The 20,721-nt window shown below is 55.0% G+C and overlaps 2 protein-coding genes across 2 annotated transcripts in view; one reads left to right on the top strand and one right to left on the bottom strand.

Moving 5' to 3' along the window:
• Positions 1–14,358, top strand: part of PPFIA3 (PTPRF interacting protein alpha 3) — an 18,595-nt gene extending 4,237 nt beyond the window's left edge. Inside the window, exons 7-28 of the mRNA XM_007942827.2 lie at positions 1,762–1,908; positions 1,998–2,132; positions 2,304–2,387; positions 2,542–2,673; positions 3,093–3,155; positions 3,302–3,381; positions 3,633–3,777; positions 4,331–4,518; positions 5,553–5,775; positions 6,419–6,582; positions 6,695–6,822; positions 7,758–7,851; positions 8,157–8,238; positions 8,918–9,118; positions 10,961–11,023; positions 11,192–11,218; positions 12,250–12,425; positions 12,846–12,943; positions 13,212–13,387; positions 13,477–13,545; positions 13,738–13,909; positions 14,300–14,358. Coding sequence (XP_007941018.1) covers positions 1,762–1,908; positions 1,998–2,132; positions 2,304–2,387; positions 2,542–2,673; positions 3,093–3,155; positions 3,302–3,381; positions 3,633–3,777; positions 4,331–4,518; positions 5,553–5,775; positions 6,419–6,582; positions 6,695–6,822; positions 7,758–7,851; positions 8,157–8,238; positions 8,918–9,118; positions 10,961–11,023; positions 11,192–11,218; positions 12,250–12,425; positions 12,846–12,943; positions 13,212–13,387; positions 13,477–13,545; positions 13,738–13,909; positions 14,300–14,358 — 2,706 coding nt within the window. The remainder of the gene's footprint in view (positions 1–1,761; positions 1,909–1,997; positions 2,133–2,303; positions 2,388–2,541; positions 2,674–3,092; positions 3,156–3,301; positions 3,382–3,632; positions 3,778–4,330; positions 4,519–5,552; positions 5,776–6,418; positions 6,583–6,694; positions 6,823–7,757; positions 7,852–8,156; positions 8,239–8,917; positions 9,119–10,960; positions 11,024–11,191; positions 11,219–12,249; positions 12,426–12,845; positions 12,944–13,211; positions 13,388–13,476; positions 13,546–13,737; positions 13,910–14,299) is intronic.
• A 1,140-nt stretch (positions 14,359–15,498) lies between these two features.
• On the bottom strand, positions 15,499–19,357 carry HRC (histidine rich calcium binding protein). Its single transcript, XM_042781278.1, has 6 exons — positions 17,302–19,357; positions 17,156–17,226; positions 16,688–16,756; positions 16,411–16,465; positions 15,910–15,946; positions 15,499–15,535 (listed from the first exon to the last, which is right to left on the bottom strand). Exons 1-6 carry the CDS (start codon positions 19,355–19,357, stop codon positions 15,499–15,501), a joined length of 2,325 nt encoding a protein of 774 aa, XP_042637212.1.
• Between the last annotated feature and the right edge of the window lie 1,364 nt (positions 19,358–20,721).

Below are 20,721 nucleotides of genomic sequence, written 5' to 3' on the forward strand. Positions count from 1 at the left end.
GGGGCGCTGTGGGTCAGAATCCCCTCCAGGCACTGGGTTTGGTTTGGGCTTTGCTTCTGTGAAGGTAGGAGCTCTGGTGGTGCAGTGCCTAAGGCACTTGACTGCTAACCAGAAGGCTGGCGGTTCAAACCCACCAACCACTCCTGGGAAGGAAGTTGGGCAATCTACTTCCGTAGTGATACTGCCTCGGAAACCCAAGGAGGGGTCTCTATGAGTTGGGGCCAACTCAGTGGCACATAACAACAACACATCAGGCACACGGTAACTGGTTTGTAGTTATCTAGGGAATTCTCTTGCCTCTAAGTTGCATTTCTTTGTCTGCCTTTCACTCCTTTTGGACTTGGGATGGTTGTTCTTAATGCCCCTGCCCCCAAGGGCTTCTGGGAAATGTAGGCCTGCATTCTTGGTGGCAGTGGATAAAACAGAAGAGTGAGCATTTATTTCTCATTACGAGCTAGGAGTTTCACCATAGACTTTAAGCCTGGACTTTCTCAGGGGAAGTGCAGGCCCACTATATAGGCACTATAGATGGCAGTCCATCTTCCGTGACAACCTGGAGCCCCTCCTTTGGAGGTCCACGGTGTTGCCTCCCAATGGAAGGGAGCTCTGTTTCCCAGGAGACCCAAGGGCACTTGCTCTGTGCTTCTGAGTACAGGCTGCACCAGGAGTTTCTGTGAAATACAAGATCTGAATTTTTAATATATGTGGATATTTTGTTACCGTTGAAAATACACACATATACCCATTCAACAATTTCTGCATGTACAGTTCAGGGACACTGATGACATTCTTTGAGTTGTGCAGCCATTCTCATCTAATTGTTCCTTCCTTGTTAATGTAAACCCACTGCCCTCTTAAGCTCCTACCTCATCTTTCGAGTTGCTGTTTTCAGTTAGATCCTATGTAGATAGTTCTTTAAAAACAGAACCATGTTCAAGGAAGAGAGTCTTTACTAAGTAAGCTAAACTGTTGTTTGGTTTAAAGAAGACTTCAGGAGATATTTTTGGTTTATAGTTTAAAGATTAGGAGCTCTGGTAGCATAGTGCCTAAGGCACTTGACTGCTAACCAGAAGACTGGCGGTTCAAACCCACCAGCCACTCCTCGGAAGGAAGATGGGGCAATCTACTTCCTTAGTGATACTGCCTCGGAAACCCAAGGAGGGGTCGCTGTGAGTCGGGTCCAACTGGAGGGCACATAACAAGAACAACAAGAAGTTTAAAGATTATCTCAGGGCAGTAGTTTCAGTTCAGCCTTCATGGCTCCAGAAAGTCTGAAAGTCTGGATTCTGTGAGAGTTTGAACTTCTGTTTCACCCCACCCCCCCCCCCCCGCTTTGGATCATGATTCTTCTATAGAATGTGGTTAAAATGTGTTCAGTAATGGTAGCTGGGCACTATCCAGTTCTTCTTGATCTCATGGCAAAAGTGGCAGCTGTTAAATGCGAGCAATTAGCCAGCCACACATTTCAATTTTTCTTCCTATAAGGCCTTCATCTTTGAGGAGAGTGGAGACATCCCACACGCTGTGGGATATTGCCAGCGTCTAAGCCTGTACTGCCCTAAAACCACTTTAACTTGCAGATGGCCGGGCCTAAGGTTGATTGGTCCTGGGGAGATTTTGGTACACGTGGTACCACCATTCTCACACCTGGGACTTCATTTCCCAGGATGCCCTAGGGTGCCTGGTGTGGGGTCCTAAGCCTAGGTTATCCTAGGGGCTTCTGGGAGCTGTAGTTCACACGACCCACGTGCACCTCCGCAGGCGCTGGCGCAACGCGAGGATATGGAGGAGCGGATCACGACGCTGGAGAAGCGCTACCTGAGCGCCCAGCGCGAGGCGACGTCTCTGCACGACGCTAACGACAAGCTGGAGAACGAACTGGCCAGCAAGGAGTCGCTGTACCGCCAGGTAGGGGCCCGGCCAAGAGGGCGTGACAGAGGCGGGGCTGGGGCCTGAGTGACTTAGTCCCACCCCTTATTCACGTCACTTCTCCCCAGAGTGAAGAGAAGAGCCGTCAGCTGGCGGAGTGGCTGGATGACGCCAAGCAGAAGTTGCAGCAGACGCTGCAGAAGGCGGAGACCTTACCGGAGATAGAGGCGCAGCTGGCCCAGCGCGTGGCGGCGCTCAACAAGGTGAGAGGAGGTCGACGGGATGGGGCGGGGCCTGAATCACAAGCGCTGGGTCTGGAGTCCCGCAGGGGAGGAGCCTTCAGCCCGGAGGGGCGTGGCCTGGCACCCAGCCATGAAGGAGGCGGGGCTTGGAGCCTGCCCGGGTCCAATGCCGTCGGTGGTTTCATTCACTAGGCTGAGGAACGTCATGGGAATTTTGAAGAGCGGCTTCGACAACTGGAGGCCCAGTTGGAGGAGAAGAACCAGGAGCTGCAGCGGGTGAGGGGGCGGAGCCAGAGGCCCACAGGGGCGGAGCCTGGGGGTGGAGCTTAGAGAGGAGGCAGGGCTGGGCTGGGAAGCGAGGTCTTAGAGTGTGGGCGGAGCACCGGGCCAAGTGGGCTGGAGCGCTCCTGTCCTGTTCTCCTTTGGGCAGGCGCGGCAGCGAGAGAAGATGAACGATGATCACAACAAGCGGCTCTCCGAGACGGTGGACAAGCTGCTGAGCGAGTCCAATGAGCGCTTGCAGCTGCATCTCAAGGAACGCATGGGAGCGCTGGAGGAGAAGGTACGCCCATCTGAGGACTCTTAAGAACCTGCCTGAGGCCACAGCTCGGCTCTGAGATCTCTCCAAGGCCAGCCACTCCCAAATTCTACAGACTTCTCTGCTCTCTTGTGGGGAACACTCTTTCAACCCAACCACTCTAAAAACTGAATTCTGGGGCCGCAATGTCCTGAGTCCTTGGCATTCCCTCCAAGCTTCTGCATCACCAAACGTTGGATCCTCTCAGATGACGCAAAATGACCAATTCCGGGGCTCCTGAGGGACTTATGGCCCCAGAGGCATCCTTAGTCCCCAAACTCCCCTCCCCAGCTAACCGTTCGTCCCCATCCATCTCTTCTGGGCTCTCCTCAGGCCCCTCAGCGCAGTGAAGGCTTCTGTAGACCCTCAGGCTCCGCCCCTTCCTGTCCCCTTCTCCCTCACAGAACTCACTGAGCGAGGAAATCGCCAACATGAAGAAGCTGCAGGATGAGCTGCTGCTGAACAAAGTAAGGGGTGTCTGGAGCGGCGCACCATGGAAGGATAGGCCCAGGGAAGTGGGGCAGGAATTGCTGAGGTCGGAGGCGGAGCTAGTAGTGCAGCGTCTGCTGCTCAGGGTTGCAGATTCTAATGTGACCCCGTCCCTTGCCACCAGGAGCAGCTCCTGGCAGAGATGGAGAGGATGCAGATGGAGATTGACCAGTTAAGAGGGAGGCCACCATCCTCCTACTCCAGGTGACAGCAGTCCTCCGCCCCACCTCTGTCCATAGAGCCTCCATGGCCAAACTCACTCCTTCTGATCTCCAGGTTTCCCCAGCGTCACGCTGTCCATCCTCCAGACACTGTCACTGGTCTCTGACCTCCATGCCTTTTACTTGAGCCCTTGTCTTCATGATCTGTGACCCTAGACCCTTTTCCTGTGACTCCTCACCTCTGCTTCCTTTTCCTGACCCCGTGGCCCCTCACTGCCCTCTCCCCGCCCACAGGTCTCTCCCTGGCAGTGCCTTGGAGCTCCGTTATTCCCAGGCACCCACCTTACCTTCTGGCGCCCACCTGGACCCCTATGGGGCTGGTAGTGGCCGGGCAGGCAAGAGGGGCCGCTGGTCAGGGGTCAAGGATGAATCCTCTAAGGTCAGCAGCTGCCTCTGGGATTGGACTGAGCGGGACTTGGGTGGGAAATGGAGCCAAATAAGTGGAACTTTGGGAAGGGACTGCGTTGAGAAGCAGAGTCTCCCGGACTGACGCCGTCTCCTCTCTTTTTCCCCTCCCAACCCCATTGTCCCCACCTGCCTGGATGTCTCTTCCTATGGACGTCCTGTTACTTGGTGAGAACCTTATAGGAACAATGGGGTAGGGAGAGCGGTGGGGTCTGGGGAACGGTGGGCAAAGTGTAGGATTCCAGAATGTATCGGGCTGCCAGAAGAAGAAGAGAAGTGGGCTGGGTCAAGGGAAAGAGTGGATGGCGTCATGAAGGTGGTCTTGGTTTGAAAAGAGAAAGTGGGATCAAGAAAAGGGAGCTGTTTAAGAGAGAAAGCTGGGCTGGGAAAAGTGTGGTGGGTGGGTCACGTATCAGGGAGTATGGGCAGGGTCAGGGAAGGGGGGTCAGGTCAGGAGAGGCGATCCGAGACTAGTGCCAACCTCGGCCCCGCCCACATGGTGTTCCTCTATCTTTGCACAGAGACAGGAGTGGGAGCGATCTGCCCCTGCCGGACCCATGCCACCTCCATTCCCTGGGGAGCTGGATGGCTCCGATGAGGAGGAGGCCGAGGGGATGTTTGGAGCCGAGCTGCTGTCCCCCAGTGGGCAGGCGGATGTGCAGACATTGGCCATCATGCTTCAAGAACAACTGGAAGCCATCAACAAGGAGATCAAGTGAGCGGCCGGCTGGCCAGCCTTGCCCTGTCCTTCCTGAAGCTGACCTCAGGGTCTCTCTGGTTCTGGAGACTCATCTTAAGGCCCGAGCCCATCTCCCTTCCCACCATCCTCAAGAATTCTGTTAGCCCAACCCTCCCTCCAGTATCCAGGAACCCCCCTCAGGATTCACCTGGAATTCTCCTATGTCCTGTATATACCCCTCAGCCAGTGCTCATGATTTCCCAGTACACCAAAGAGTGCCTCCGAGAATACCAAAAATCTGAACCCAGTACATCAAGGAGCTTCCAGTTCACCATGGATTTTATAGCCTTATACAACCAGTACCCAGAATCTCCCAGTACACCCAAGATCTCAACACAATAAGGTTCCCCACCCCAAACACCAAGAATGTCATCCTAATACATCAAGAACCTCAACTGTGTATACTGAGAATTTCTACCTAATGTAACAAGAATCCTTAATTCATTAATAATTCCCTACTGACATAGTCTTCTCTTGAATCCTTAGCAATGGCCTTCTTTAGTCATTACTCACTTCTCTAATAACACACTCTCCATGTGTCTCCAGCACCTGTCGCAAAACAATCACGACCTTCTATTCAAACTCTTTCTGACTTGATACATCAGCTCTCGTACTGAATGACTCCATGACCTTCACAGATCTTAGATCTTCAAAGCTCCTGATCTTATCCAATCTTACTATAACTTTGCTTTCACAGTCCTTCTTGGAAGTCAACCTCTTACCCTGCGTAGTCCCTTGATTACTTTCCAGAACCACATGGCACTGGGAGAACCACCCTGATCACCTGGATACACCTAATCTCTCCACGACCGCCTGAGCCTCTCATGACCTTTGATACCCCTTGGCCCTTGAGGCCATCATGAATCCACCAAGACTCTCTAACCTCACTTCACCTCCCCCAGAACTCCCCTTGACCCACCAAGCCTTCCTGGCCCATTGCGCTCCCCAGATTCCCTCTCCCGTTGTCTGCCTAAGCCCTCTTAACCTATCTGCCTTCTTTCTCTTCTCAGGCTAATCCAAGAGGAGAAGGAGACAACAGAACAGAGAGCAGAGGAGCTGGAGAGCCGGGTGTCCAGCTCTGGCCTGGACTCGCTGGGCCGTTACCGAAGCAGCTGCTCACTACCCCCCTCCCTCACCACTTCTACCCTCGCCAGCCCCTCCCCTCCCAGCTCTGGCCATTCAACACCCCGTCTGGCACCCCCTAGCCCTGCCCGTGAGGGCACTGATAAGGCTGTGAGTGTTTTCAAGTCTCCCAAGGCTGGGAGGGGGGAGGTCAGAAACAGGGCAATAATAACCTCTAACACCAATGTTTTTCAAAAGCTAAATCTCTAGCTTTCCCTGATGGCTCAACTCAAGAGAGAGGCTGAGCTACTGGGTTCCTGATCCTTAACTTTCACATTAGTCAGATCTAGTCCATTTTTTACTTGTTTTATGCACCAAGTTACTGCATAGTACTTTTTTTTTTTTTTCTAATATTTCTAGGACTAAACATACATTTGAGAACTGCCTTTCAATCCTCAGAATTGACCTTTGAGTGAGGCATAAGAGATATTAGCCCTATTTTATTGACTTAAACCTGTATTTCTTGCTTCCAGAATCTGTACCTCCTTACTATTTCTTGAGGTCAGTCAGATCCCACTTCTGACACCAGAAGTTAAGGTATTATAAATAGGAGTTTGTTGAGCTCCAGGGTAACTGCACTCATTGCTGTTATATTTCTGCAACTCAACCTCACTTGATCTAGGCTACCTTCAGAAATAGTCCCCCAAACCAGTGGCATCTTTGACATACACTCTAAGTAGATATCTAACTAGTGAGGAGGTCTCCCCATGACCCCCTCCAAGTCTACCCACCATTTTTGTCTCTCTGTCCCCAGAATCATGTGCCCAAGGAAGAAGCTGGGGCTCCACGAGGAGAGGGACCAGCCATCCCAGGAGACACCCCACCTCCCACCCCCCGTTCTGCCCGCCTTGAGAGAATGACCCAGGCCTTGGCACTACAGGCAGGGTCTCTGGAAGATGGAGGACCTTCACGGGGCAGGTTAGCAGGGGCAAGGAGTAGGGACAACGAGGGGCTTACATGGGAGGATGAGACAGAGATGTGGACAAGGACTTTGAAGGACAGGTTCTGCCTTTATGTCATTCTTATCCAGTGAAGGGACCCAGGATTCCATGCACAAAGCCCCCAAAAAGAAGAGCATCAAGTCATCCATAGGCCGGCTCTTTGGCAAGAAGGAGAAGGGACGAATGGGACCACCAGGCCGGGACAGCTCTTCCCTGGGTGAGGGCCCTGATTCTAACCCTATCTCCTGTTCTTCTCTTCCTCTCTCCCTTTCTCTTTCCCTCCCTCTTCCTTACATATTTACTTGACATTCACTCATGTCTTTGTTCATTTGGTAATTAATTCAGAATGTGGAAGGGACAGGACTTGGCCATGGTATAGGGGAGGAGTAAGGGAAAGGAAAGTGTCCCCTAGGGCTGTATAGGTGACTGAGTGAGTCAAATGAAGTCATTACTTCATTCACTATGCATTAAATAGTGAGAGAGAGGAGCATCCTGAAGGCAGGGCACCTAGAGGTGTGCTGGGGGCTGCCTATACTGGCTCTTTGAGAACTGGTTGTTAAATTTTCAGGAATTTTGTGAGCTTGTCATCATCAAGCTGGTAGCTTGAAATTGGCTAGGGTGGGATTATTTACACCATGGAAACTGGCAAATGCTTTAAACGGAATTGTTATCCCCTCCACCCTCCCTGTTGTTGTGTTGTTGTTTACCATCGAGTCAGATCCGACTCACAGCAACCCCTCCTTGGGTTTCTGAGGCAGTATCAGTAAGGAAGTTGATTGCCCAACCTTCCTTCCGAGGAGTGGCTGGTGGGTTTGAACCGCCAGCCTTCTGGTTAGCAGTCAGGTGCCTTAAGCACTATGCTACCAGAACACCCCCCCTCTCTGGGTAGCCACTATTAAATATTTACTGACACATCACTTCCACCTCCCCAAGGCCAGCCCAGGGAATAGAGCCTGACTTTTGAGAGCTTCTCCATTTCATTGTCTGGGGAAGTGACTGTAGTCCTTGCTGGGTTTATCACTCCTTTGACGTGGCCTCACATACTCCTCTCTTGGGGTTTCTGCGTTCCTGGAATCCTTCTCATCACCCCCAGCATGAAAGATTCTGCCTCCTCCTTGAACTCTCCAAATTTTGACCTCTCCCTACCTCCAGCTGGAACGCCCTCCGATGAGACACTGGCCACCGACCCTCTAGGACTAGCCAAACTGACAGGCCCGGGAGACAAAGACCGAAGGAACAAGAGGAAGTGAGTATGTGTGTGTGTGTTTGTGTGTGTCTGTGTGTGGAGATACGGGATATAAAATGCTGGGAAGGGATGTCTAAGATCTTAAACTTGCTTGCCTGGGAACCTGGCAACTTCCAGAGTTTTCTTGTTTCCTCTTCTCTCTTGGTGGGAGGGGAAAAAAAAAGAGAGAGATACATGTTTTTTTTTTTTTTAAATTCTATGTTTTCTGCATTCATCAAAATGGAGGTGTAGGGTAGGGGGGGTATTCGGACGGGCGGAGGTCTCCACCCCTGACGGGTTCTGCTCTCCTCCCTCTTCACCTCCAGACACGAACTCCTGGAAGAGGCCTGCCGCCAGGGCCTCCCCTTCGCTGCCTGGGACGGGCCCACTGTAGTCTCCTGGCTGGAGGTATTGGGGCCCAGAAACACTCTCTTGACCCCCAAGCCTTCTGACAGTCTCACCTGCAAGGGCTGCCCTGGTCAACCCAGCCCTATCTTCCTAGTTCAGAAGTAGGACATAGGAGAGGTCTGACTTCCTGTTAAAGAAAGTCCCTTCTTGCCATGCCCACATTCATCCCGTTCCTCTGGATTTGCCCACCTTGGCTTTCCCTGATGGCTCAACTCAAGAGAGAGGTTGAGCCATTGGGTTCCGATCCTGATGTCCCTCTCTGACTGTGTTTTTGTGTCTCCCTGTGTCTCTTTCTGTGCAATTCTCTGTCTCTCTGCATGTCTCCGCATCATCTCTCATTGCGTCTGTCTTTCCCCCATCTCTTCCCATCTCTCTGATCTTCCTTCCCATATGTCTCTCCCTATGTCTTTTGCTCCTCTCTCTCCCCCATCTCTCTCTCTGTGGGTCTCTCTCTGCCCTTTCTCTGTCTCTCCCTCTCTCTCTTATTGTCCCTCTTCCTGACTCCCGTGTCTCTGTTCTTACCTTCTTCTCATTGCTAACTTTCCCGTGCACCCCTTTTTTCTCCTCTACCTGCCTCTCCCAATCTCTCCGTCTTCTTCCCCCGCCCGGCCTCTGCCTTTGCCACCTGGCCTCTGTCTCCGCCGCCTGTCTGTCTTTGTCTCTCTTCCCTGTGGTCTAGCTGTGGGTAGGCATGCCTGCGTGGTACGTGGCCGCCTGCCGTGCTAACGTCAAGAGCGGTGCCATCATGGCCAACTTGTCGGACACGGAGATCCAGCGGGAGATCGGCATCAGCAACCCTCTACACCGGCTTAAGCTGCGCCTGGCCATCCAGGAGATGGTCTCGCTGACCTCACCCTCGGCCCCCGCCTCCTCCCGCACGGTGAGCGCCCGGCGGCCAATCCCAGCCCTCGCTACTTACGCCCCGCCTCTCGTCCTCAAGCTGGCCAATCCTGGGCCCGCTCGCTCCAGCCCTAGCCCATCAGCCCTACTCTCCGTGGGCTCTCTCCTGAAATGCTGCCCCGGGCCTGCTCTGGGCTCTGCGTGCCTGTCCCCTACCCTCAGTCCCCAGTCCGTGTTCCACACGGAGGCCTGTGATTGCAAAAGTTACTTTGGCTCACTCCAGTGTCCCCATCTCCGTAAAAATCCATACTTTGAACTTGTCACCTTTGCAGTTCGCTTAGGGGGCCCTCGCTGCTTGCTGTACCTTTCAGACACTCCGCCCCCTGTTTTCCCAATGGCTGGTTCCTCCGATCCTTGAGGCCTCGGCTCAGATAGCACCGCTTCCCAGAGGTCTTAACAAACTCATCAGCTAAACTAGTCATCTTCTCTTCCCCTTCCTCCAGCATAGTTTTTTTTTTTTTTTTAAATATTTTCTCTTTTTGCTCCAAATCTTGATTAAGAGAAATTTTAAACCGACAGAAAATTATGTGTAAAAAAAGCAAAAAAAAAAACCACACCTGGTTGCTATCAGTCAATTCCAACTCATGGCGACCACGTACGTGTCAAGGTACAACTATGCTCCATAGCATTTTCAATGGCTGAATTTTGGGGAGTAGGTCACCGTGACATTCTTCTGAGGGACCTCTGGGTAGATTCGAACTTCCACCCTTAGCTGAGTGAGTGAAATGTTAGCACCACCCAAGATAAAAACAAAAAATCACTGGCATCGAGTCGATTCCAATTGATAGTGATCCCCATTGGGTTTCCAAGGCTGTCTTTATGGAAGCTAACTGCCTCATCATTCTTCCACGGAGCAACTGGTGGGTTCGAACCCCTGACCTGTTGGTTAGTAGCCAAACGCCTTAACCGCTGCACCACCAGAGCTGGTTTGTATCTCCTGGGCCTCCTGAATTATGTGGACACATCACCTAATTCTCATCTTTGTTTTAAAGTAATTATTGACTGTTTGGTCTCATATAGGTGATTTTAAAAATATATATATACACTTGCCTATTCTAATAATCAGGGAGCTGTGGTGGCATGGACCCTAAGGCATTTGACTGCTAACCAGAAGGTTGGCAGTTCAAAGCCACCAGCCATTCCATGGAAGATGGGGCAATCTACTCAGGTCACTATGAGTGGAAACTGACTGGACGGCAGTGAGTTTTTTTTTTGTTTGGTCTCTCTATACACTAATTCGGCAATTGCTAATCTTTTGCCATATGTGCCGTTTACCCGTGTGTCCATGAAGCGTTGGAAAAACCCCTGCGGAGCAGTTCTATTCTGTAACATGGGGTCACTATGAGTCAGGATCAACTGCTGGCAAGTGGTTTGGTTTTTTGTTTTTTGATGTGTATCTGAAGCTTTGGAAAATAATTTGCAGACATCCTGACAGGTTAGCCCCAAAATTACCACAGCAAGCATGTTCTAAAAATAACAACAGTCTCTACATAGCCAGCAGGCTGTCATCACACCTAAGAACATAAACGTTGTTGTTAACTTCATCTGCTACACAGTCTATATTCAGATTTTTCCAAATTCAGACCTGAGTTTGTGCAGCCCCAAAGCCCGTGCGCACGTGCGCCGGGTACATAGTAAGTGCTCAGTAAAGGGTCATTCCTTTTCTTTCTGGCACTGTCCGCTGGCCAGTGACCCCCTCTCTGAGTCAGACAGCAGAAAGAATGAATGTTCGTGGCCTGGGATCTCCAGGGACACGACTTTGCTCCCCTTGTTGGTTCCGAAGCCCACTCTCTCAGCCTCAGTAACATCCCCTGCCCCTTAGTCCACAGGAAACGTGTGGATGACTCACGAGGAGATGGAGTCACTCACGGCCACCACCAAGCCTGTGAGTGGCCCCTGCCGGCAGCCTTGGGGTAGCACTAACTCTCCCCAGGGGGGGGTTGGGGGCGGAGACCGAGTCTGCAGCAGTCTGTCTGTCCGTCTGTCCCTCTCACCCTCCTCTGCCTGCCCCGTAACCCGCCCCTTCTCTCCCCTCTTCCCACTAACGGGTCAGGAGACCAAGGAGATCAGCTGGGAGCAGGTAGGGGGCGCGGGGCGGGGCGTGGGCGCATGAACAGGTTGTGCACGGTGCATGGACGCCCCTCCTCCTCCGAGCCCCGTCCCTTTCCTCGCCACAACATTCCGTCATCACTTCTGGGGGCGCCGCGGCTCTGTCCTCTTGTAGCTTTGCGCGCGCGCGTGTGTGTATGTGTGTGTGTGGTTGTGTGTATTAGGCTGGACTGTTTCATTACTAGCGTGGTGCACGGGCCATTCATTACGGTGGGAGGCCGGGCTCTATCTAGGTGTTGTTCCACTGCCGTCACTAGAGGGAGACACTGAGCAACCTGTTTTCTTTATGGCTGAGGGGAAATGAGTGTCTGTTCTAATGTATGAAGCAAACGGGACTAAGCACTTCCGGCTGAGAAGCTGGGGGAGTGCTACTTTGTTGTGATGAAGGCGAAGGTGGAGGCACGGCCTCACCTGACCTGAAGCAACTGTGTTGCACAGTGGTCTTTGGTTGGACCCAAAGGGAGGAGTGAATTACCTCCTTATCCTGAGGGAGCGAAGGGCTCTGAAGTCTAGAATATTCTCCTGAGCCGGATATAGCATTAAACTAGCATTCTCCCGACATTGCAAATGGTGCAAAAGGATCACTTTTCCTTTGGGGGAGATCTAAGTTGGAAGAATCCACTGTTCTGACGGGGGAGTAGCGCTTTGGACAGAGGGGCCGTTCTGAGTTGGCACCCTGCTGGGCCAGTGTCTCAAACTTTAACGTACAGTTCGTATCACCTGCACATCTTGTGGAAATGCAGAGAGCTTGATTCAGTAGGTCTGGGATGAGGCTGGGATTCTGTAATTCCAGCGAGTTCACAGGTGATGGTAAATTACGGATTCGAGGACCACTTGGAGTAGCCAAAATGGGATTGGCTCATTGTCCTAAGCAGAGATTGGTTCATGATTCTGCTGTGGGTGGGGAAAGACACTTGGGTTGGGGGTGGTTGGACTGTACCCCTTCTGTGTCGACATGGGAGTCAGAGGCCTGACCCCTTCCTCACCTGCCCACGGCCCCAGATCCTGGCATATGGCGACATGAACCACGAGTGGGTGGGGAACGACTGGCTGCCCAGCCTGGGGCTGCCTCAGTACCGCAGCTACTTCATGGAATCGCTTGTGGATGCCCGCATGCTGGATCACCTTAACAAGAAGGAACTCCGAGGCCAGCTCAAGATGGTGGACAGCTTCCACAGGTGGGGGCTGCCTGGCCAATGGGAATAGCGCAGGGGGAAGCCCCACCCCTAGAGCGTCTTTGGCCAGTGGGGCTGACGGATGGGAAATTCCTTGGATTATCCTTGGCCCTTTTAGCCTGGGCTCTCAGGAAATCCTGCCTCTTGTGTCCCTAACACCAATAACGATGATCCATTAGGAAAAATTCACGTCCTGGGAGAGCTTGGCTAATTGACCCTGCACCCTCTCTAGGTTAGCCAATAGGAACTGCCTGTTGCAAATGCCCCACCTCCTGGGAGGGTCAACAGCAATAGAACTGAGCCAATGGAAGAACTCCCCAAGCTCTCCCAGAAGAACACAGCCAATGCCTGAGGGCCTAATAGGAGAGGCAACCAGCAGGGTTGTGAAGGCCCCTCTGTGACTCCACTTCCCCTGCTGCCCAGGGTGAGTCTGCATTATGGGATCATGTGCCTGAAACGGCTCAACTATGACCGGAAGGACCTGGAGCGGAGGCGGGAGGAGAGTCAGACCCAGATTCGAGGTAAGCCTCCTTTGTGGGAGCCTCGAGGAAAGTTTTGGGGCGGGGTGTTTGAGGAGGGACATACTAGAGGTGGGATGGGTGGCCGCGGAACAGCTGCACTACAAATGGTGGGTGGAGCTGCTCTACAAATGCTGGGCAGAAGGGGCGTGGCTAACAATGGGTGGAGCCGGTAGAAGGGGCGTGGCTAGCAAAGCAGAGATGAGTACCTATCGTTGAGGTACGGCCTGGCTACGGGAGGGGCGCGGCTGAGGGTCCCTTCCATTCCCAGACGTGATGGTGTGGTCCAACGAGCGGGTCATGGGTTGGGTGTCCGGGCTGGGCCTGAAAGAATTCGCCACGAACCTCACGGAAAGCGGGGTGCACGGGGCGCTGCTCGCCCTGGACGAGACCTTCGACTACTCCGACCTAGCCTTGCTCCTGCAAATCCCCACGCAGAACGCGCAGGTGAGCTGCCGCTCGGCCCGGAGCATGCTGGGCAAACCCCAACTCGCAGACTGTGCTCTCTTAACTCCTCCCATCTCCCCCGCCTCCAGGCCCGGCAGCTCCTTGAGAAAGAATTCAGCAACCTCATCTCCTTGGGCACAGACAGGCGGCTGGACGAGGTGGGCGTGGCCGCGTCTCTGGAGGTGTCGCCGGAACTGAAATGGGGCTTGATTGGCCGACTCGTGTTGGCGCTTAAGGAGAGGGGCGGGATTAAGGGAGAGGCGTGACTCGGAAAGGGGCGGAGCGAGAGGGAGGGGCGGAGCGAGAGCAGGGTCCAGTTCCCTTACCGGCTGCCTGACCCCTGTACCTAGGACAGCTCCAAGTCCTTCAGCCGGTCCCCATCTTGGCGGAAGATGTTCCGGGAGAAAGACCTCCGAGGCGTAACACCCGACTCGGCTGAGATGTTGCCCCCCAACTTCCGTTCGGCCGCAGCAGGGGCCTTGGGCTCTCCAGGGCTCCCTCTCCGCAAGCTGCAGCCGGAAGGTGGGGGGACTCCCCAAATGGAACAGTCCCCCTAGCCCTCCCCTCCCCCAGGGTGGGAAACATATCACCCCAGCATTCCGGAAACCTCCTTTTCCAGATTTTGAAATGGCCTAATTCTGTCCCCCGCCTATGCTAAATGGACCGTTCCAATATTCCGGATTCCCCTACGCACCCTTCCAAGGGTGGGAACTGAGCTCGCCCAGTGCAACCTGAGTTGCTTGGACGAATCCATGGCTGCGGGGGAGGGAGGGAAACCGTCGTGGACTGACCATCGTCAGGGAAATAGATAGGCTCACTCCTGAGGTAGAGGCAAGCTCTTTGAAGAGGAACTCTGAGGAGGGACTAGGGGGCAAGGTGTTCCAGCTGAACCACTGCTCGCTCTCCCTTCAGGCCAGACTTCCGGGAGTTCCCGGGCAGACGGCGTCTCAGTCCGGACCTATTCCTGCTAGTGTAGGCCTCCAGGCAAGTACTGGACTGGGCAGCCCTGGGGGTGCGGGGCGGCACAGTGCTCCACGCACCGCGTCACTGCCCTTCGCCCTAATTGGCGTCAGTACAGGTGACCCCACTCGGATGGAAGAGCCTTCAGAGGCTGGGCCGTTCCCCCTCCGGCCTGGAGAATGGTCTCGCCTGGGAGAGCAGGCGTGGGAGCGCCCTCTGCGGACAGGACCATCTGTACAGACAAGTGGTGGAGCGCCTCCCCGCCTCACAAATGGACTGGGCCTGGACCAAACCACATGAACTGGACTGAGGGGGGGAAGGAACAGGGCAGGAGGAAATCCCACCGCACACTTCCGCCTCCCTTTTCTCTACTTTGTAATTTATTGATCAGTTTCCGATGGGAGACGGGTGCCCTTTCCCCGCGGGAAGGGGGCAGGGCTTCCCTCCCGTGCCGCATGCCAGGAGAGGCTGCCCTACCTCCCTTTTTTCCTACCCAGTCGCGGGGCCCAAGTCTTCCTTCTTCGTCCGAAAGGAGGGGAGGGGAGACTCGCTGCTACAAGCCCCGCCTCCTGTGCCACTCGGCCCCGTCTCGCCCCGCCGCGTCGAGGGGCGCGGCGCCGCGCCCCGGGGTCAGCTGCGGGCGAGGTCCCCTCTCCCTCCCCCGTGTCTCGTGTCCCCGGGGCCCTCCCCCGTCCCCCGTGCTGTGGCCGTGTCCGTGCCCCGGGGGAAGGGGACGTAGACTTGTGTTCCCCGTTCCCCTCCGGCTCCGGGGTTTGCATGGGAGAATCCTCTTTCCAAGATGCCACTGGGCGACATGGCATGGGGGAAGGGGGGGATGGTGGGGGAGCCTCACCCCCGACCTCCGATCGGCCTCCGTGCCCCAGGCGTCACTCAGTGATCACGGGTAAAGAGAACTGTTTCAAAAAGCCCCTGTGTTGACTGATTTATTTGGCAGGACAATTAAGCCATTAACCCATCCATCGCGAGGACTCAGGAGTCCAGGTCCCCAGTTCCCACCCGGCTTCCCTGATGCCTTCAGAATCCAGACCCCTCGCCTAATAGGTTTCGAGGAGCACGTTTATTCAGAGAAATAAATAGGACTTTGGAAAGGGGTTATTGGGCCGGGGAGGTGTGTCTGCACCGCGCCAGGGTCAGGGTTCCGGAGTTTCCAGCAGGTCCGCCACGGCTCTGGAGGAGGCATAGAGGTTTGTTGTTATGTCCCGTCAAGTCGGACCCGACTCATAGCGACCCCTCCTTGGGTTTCCGAGGCAGTTATCACTACGGGAGTAGATTGCCCAGCCTTCCTTCCGAGGAGTGGCTGGTGGGTTTGAACCTCCAGCCTTCTGGTTAGCAGTCAAGTGCCTTAGACACTATGCTACCAGAGCTCCTAGGCACAGAGGTTTAGACAAGCAAAGTGTCCCAAGCTAACCTGGGGCTCTTGGAGACCAGTAACCCTCCCGTTTTACAGGTAGAGTTACAGAATCGCCCAGTAACAGACGTCTTAGAGTTCAGACTGTTTCCTGTGCCTAAGCGCCTTAAACTGCCCCGGTTTACACACTTACTGGTACAAGGACGAGGAGAAATAGTCCACGTAGCTTCCTAAGGGGGAGAGAAGAGAGAAGAGGTTTGCGGGATACTCCACGCACGAAATTAGGGGGCCACTTTTCACTAGGTCTTTTTTCCTCATTCCTCCCCAAGTTAAAATTCTACTGGAGCGCTTTTGAAGGCCCCGCCCCTCTCTCCTTACTCGGGGAGGTGTTTTTCTCCAGAGGCCCCGCCCCCTTCCCCTTGCTCGGAGCGGTGTAGTTCTTCAGAAGCCCCGCCCCCTCGAAATCGACGAACTTTGGCTCCGCCCCTCAGTCCTTCACCCACTCTTACCACCTTGGTCTCATCAAGTCCCGCCCAGCGTTCCTTGTGCCCAGGCCACGCCCCTCCGGGCTCATCCCGCCCCACCCACGTGCGCACTGTCTTGGCCAAGCCTCCCCACCTAGCCCCGCCCCAGCAGCATCCCGGGCCCCGCCCCCACCAGTGCAGAGGCTCTCCTGGGCCCCGCCCCTGTTCACCTGGGGTGCAGACGGTCTCGCAGACCAGAGGGCACAGGTAGCAGAACTGGCAGTGCTGGGGGAAATGAGGGGACGAGAGAGAATAAGCGGCAGGGCGTGGTGAGGGGTGGAGTTCAAAGTCCCAGCCGAGCTCAGGATTGGGGCTGCACGGGGTCAAGTCACCACCACTAGGAGTAAGGGTTTAGGTCGGTTTGGGGTCAGGCTTCACGATCAAGCACTGGGGTTCCTCAGATGGTCCCGGGCCACCCGGTGGAGCCGCCTTAGGGGGTGGTCGCACCTGGCACTGGTCACAGTGTTCGTCCATGTTCTCCTCGTCACAGTGACATTTCTCACACTCAGTGCATCTCTGGGGACAGGAGGAGCCCGGTTAGACACGAAGCCTAACCCCATGTGGGAGGCAGCCGAGAACCCACCCCTGCCCCCTGGACGGTTCCTGAGACCCCCTCACTTTCATGACCTCCAACACTGAGCTGGGTCTTCCCCCTAAACCTGCCCTTCCTCCAGGTTCCCGGGGAGGTGCTCACACGCCCTAATCACAGAGCTGAACCTTTTTGTCCCCTGCGTCTGGACCACCACCCCAGCCTGCTGACCTCATCTGTCCCTCACACGGCCTCAGAAAGGTCTGTCTGCACCCAGAGCTGTCCCTGCACCCCTCCCTGGCTCAAGAGCCCTCCCACGGCACTCCAGGGCCCCTGGGGCAAATTCTAGGGACAGCTTGGTGGGTGGATCTGGGCTAGGGGCACACCTTGCAGAAGGAGCAGTAGCCACACAGGGACCCTGGTTGGTAGTTGCCAAACTCCTGGGCATCTTGCGCACCTGTGGAGACAGGAGGTCAGCAGTGCCTTGGTCTGACCCAGCTCCTCCTCACCCCCACCCGGCTGGGCCCCTTACCTGTGTCCTCACCACTCTCCTCTTCACTGGACATGTCTCCAGCCCCCTCCCTACTGGCCAGTGGGTTGGGAATGATAATGAAGGAAAGCTCCTCTTCCTCCAGTCCCTCCTCCTCCTCCTCTTCCTCTTCCTGGTGGTCTTGGCCCAGTGGAGCCCGAGCCTCAGCTGTCTCGTTTTCCTCCTCCTCCTCCTCCTCCTCCTGGCTCAGGCTGAGGCCATGGCCTTCCTCCTCATCATGCTCACCCTCTTGGTGCAGGCTGCCATGGTGGGCACCTTCTCTCTCCTCTGAACCTTCAACATCTTCTTCGTGGGAACCATGGTCTTCCTTGTCTTCTTCCTCCTCAGAATCTGTCTTCCTTAAATAGCTTGTATCCTTGTGTTCTAGGGGCTGGTGGCTAAGCTCTTCTTTGATGGACCTTCTGTGACCATGGCCAGTCCCTTCATCTCCATGGCTTTGTTGTCTGTGGCTGGGAGTGTGATGGCCAAGCTCAGCAGAGACGTCTTCATCTTCCTCGGGGACTCGGTAGTGGTGATGACCAAGGACTGCTTTCTTATGCTCTTCTGGGGAGCCCTCCTCCTCGTCACTTTTGTGGCCTTGGGGTTGGTGGCTTGGAACATGGTGGCTGAACTTGACTGTGATTGCTTCCTCCTCTTCTTCATCTTCCTCCTCATCTCCAAGGCCATGGTGGCCATGTCTGGGACTGTGAGGCCAGTGTTCGGTGAACATGTCCTCATCTTCCTGGTCTCTGTGGCCTTGTTGCTTGTGGCTGGTAACATGGTGGTGATGTTCATCTGAGACATCTTCATCTTCCTCATTCCTATAAACATGATGCCTGTGGGCATGGTGCCCATGTTCACTGGAGACAATATCATCATCATCATCTTCTCCTTCTTCTTCTTCTTCTCCTCTGTGGACTTGGTGCTTGTGGCTGGTAACATGGTGGTGTTCATCTGAGACATCTTCATCATCTTCATTCCTATAATCACGGTGCCTGTGGGCCTGGTGCCCATGTTCGGTGGAGACATCATCATCATCATCTTCTTCTTCTTCTTCTCCTCCTCCTCTGTGGCCTTGGTGCTTGTGGCTGGTAGCATGGTGGTGGTGTTCATCAGAGACTTCTTCCTCACCTTCATTCCTGTGACCACAGTGCCTGTGGGCATGGTGCCCATGTTCAGTGGAGACATCACCTTCTTCTTCTTCTTCTCCCCTGTGGCCTTGGTGCTTGTGGCTGGTAACATGGCGGTGGTGGCCACTGGAGATGCCCTCATCATCTTCACTGCCCCGGCTTTGGTGCCCACAGACCTGGTGCATATTCTCCATGGAGACATCATCATCTTCTCCTCTGTGGCCTGGATGCCTGTGACTGGAGTCATGGTGGTGGTGTTCGTCTGAGATACCCTCTTCATCTTCATCCTTGTGGCCGTGGTGCCTGTGGGCCTGGTGCCCATATTTATTGGAGACATCATCTTCTCCATCATCTTCTTCATCATCATCTTCTTCTTCTCCATGATGGACATGCCTGAGGATTTGAGGGTGGTGGTCGGCAAAGGCCACCTCATCTTCATCCTCATCTTCATGACTGTGGCTCCTGTGTCTGGGGACATGGTGCCCGTGTTCAGTGGAATCATCCTCATCCTCATCTCCATGGCCTCTGTGCCCAGGGACCTCCCGAACATGCTCCGTGAAGACCTCCTCATACGAGACATTCTCATCCCCGACCTCGTGGCCTTGGTACCTGTGGCCGTGGACTTGGTGCCCGTATTCACTGGAGATATCTTCGTCCTCATCTCGGTGTCCTCTGTGGCTGTGAAAGTGATTCCCGTTCTCCGTGGAAATGCCCTCATTGCCATCTCCACGGCCTCCATGCCTGTGGACGTGGTGGCCAGCCTCAGCTGACGGGTCCTCTGAGAGCCCTGAGCCTCCTGCGTTGTTGTTCCAGTTGCTGGGGCCCAGGCTGGCCCCTCTCAGCTGCTGGGTCACGGCTGGGGGGAGGAGCAGGCTGGCCACAGCCACCCAGAGGAGGGAAGCGTGCAGCCATGACCCATGGTGGCCCATGGGGACGGAAGGGCAGGCGAGCGTCTCTTGGCACTGGCTCCAGCTACCCCTGTGGCTGTTGGACGGATGTTGGGGTCCCTTCCTCCCTTAGGCTCTCTCTCTTTCTCTATGTCTCCCCTTCTTTTTGTGTCCCCCTGTCTCTGCCCGTCTGCCTTCCTCTGGTCCTCTCTGCCTGACTCTGGACACCCCTCTGAGGTCTGCAGAGCCCCATGACCCCCCTCTGGGCCCTCCCTCCCCATGCCCCAACCAATAGGGTCTCTCCCCTCCCCTCTCTGCGGCTAAATTTACTCTCAGTCCCGAGTTATTCTGGGCCAGTCTCCCTCCTTTCCTCCTCTTCCCAGCTGGGGGTGGGTGGCTGGGTGGGCAGGTGGAGGGGGTCTCTCCTTGGCCAGAGGAAGGGAGTCAAAGGTCTTGGCTTTGGGCTGCCAATAAGTTCACATTCCGCATCTGGGAAGATAAAGGCTAGACTTGTAGGTGGCCAAGGTGAGGGACCTCGCAGAAAGGATGTATCTGAGGGGAAAGATGCCTATGAAGGAAGGGTCAGGGGTTGAGTTGTGAGGCATTACCGGTTGGAATGGGATACTTCGGGGGAGAGGGCGGTGCCAATATGGAGACCCCCGGAAGGGGCAGAAAGGAACCCTGCCCCCAACTGACATCCCCATGATCTCCATTCCCTGGAACTCAGATCTGGGGGCAGGGGAAGCGGCCAGGCCAGGGCTATAAATACAGCGGGGGCGGGGGCTCAGGTTACAGAACCACAGCTGTCCCCATCACTGGGGGAGCAGGCAGGGGACACGTGGCCGCTCTCTGGGTATCAGGATCTTCTCAACTTGTCACTATTGTCCTCTCTCTTTGGGGCTCCACCCCTTTGGGGCTCTGTCTTCTCGGCCTCTTGGTTTTTGTCACTCCCTCCCTTAGGGTCCCTGTTCTGTGCCCCCAGCTCCTCCAAGACTGTCACGCTGGCGATCTCAAGTCTTTGGCTCCCACCCTGGTCTTTGGCGTCCCCCCTCTCTGGGTCATTGTGACTCGCCCCATTACTGTTCCCTTCTCTCTGGGTCTCTGTCCCCCCCACCCCACCCCCATCCCAGTCTCTGTCCCAATTTCTTTCTGGGTCTCCGTCCCCTTCTCTCTGGGTTTCTGTCCCCTTCTCTCTGAGTCTTTGCCCGTGTCTTTCTGGGTCTCTGTCCCTTTCTCTGTGTCCCTGCCCCTCCCCCGTCTCTGTCCCACCCTCTGAGTCTCTGCTCCCCCCCGCATCTCTGTCCCCCCCTCTCTCAGTCTCTGTTCCCCTCTTTCTCTGAGTGTCTGTCCCCTCCCGTGTCTTTGTTCCCCCCTCTGAGTCTCTGCCCCCCTCTCTCTGGGTCCCC

Source organism: Orycteropus afer, unplaced genomic scaffold (genome assembly GCF_000298275.1).
Source record: "Orycteropus afer afer isolate SDZICR_OR568_19922 unplaced genomic scaffold, OryAfe1.0 scaffold00099, whole genome shotgun sequence".
NCBI classification, from domain to species: Eukaryota; Metazoa; Chordata; class Mammalia; order Tubulidentata; family Orycteropodidae; genus Orycteropus; species Orycteropus afer.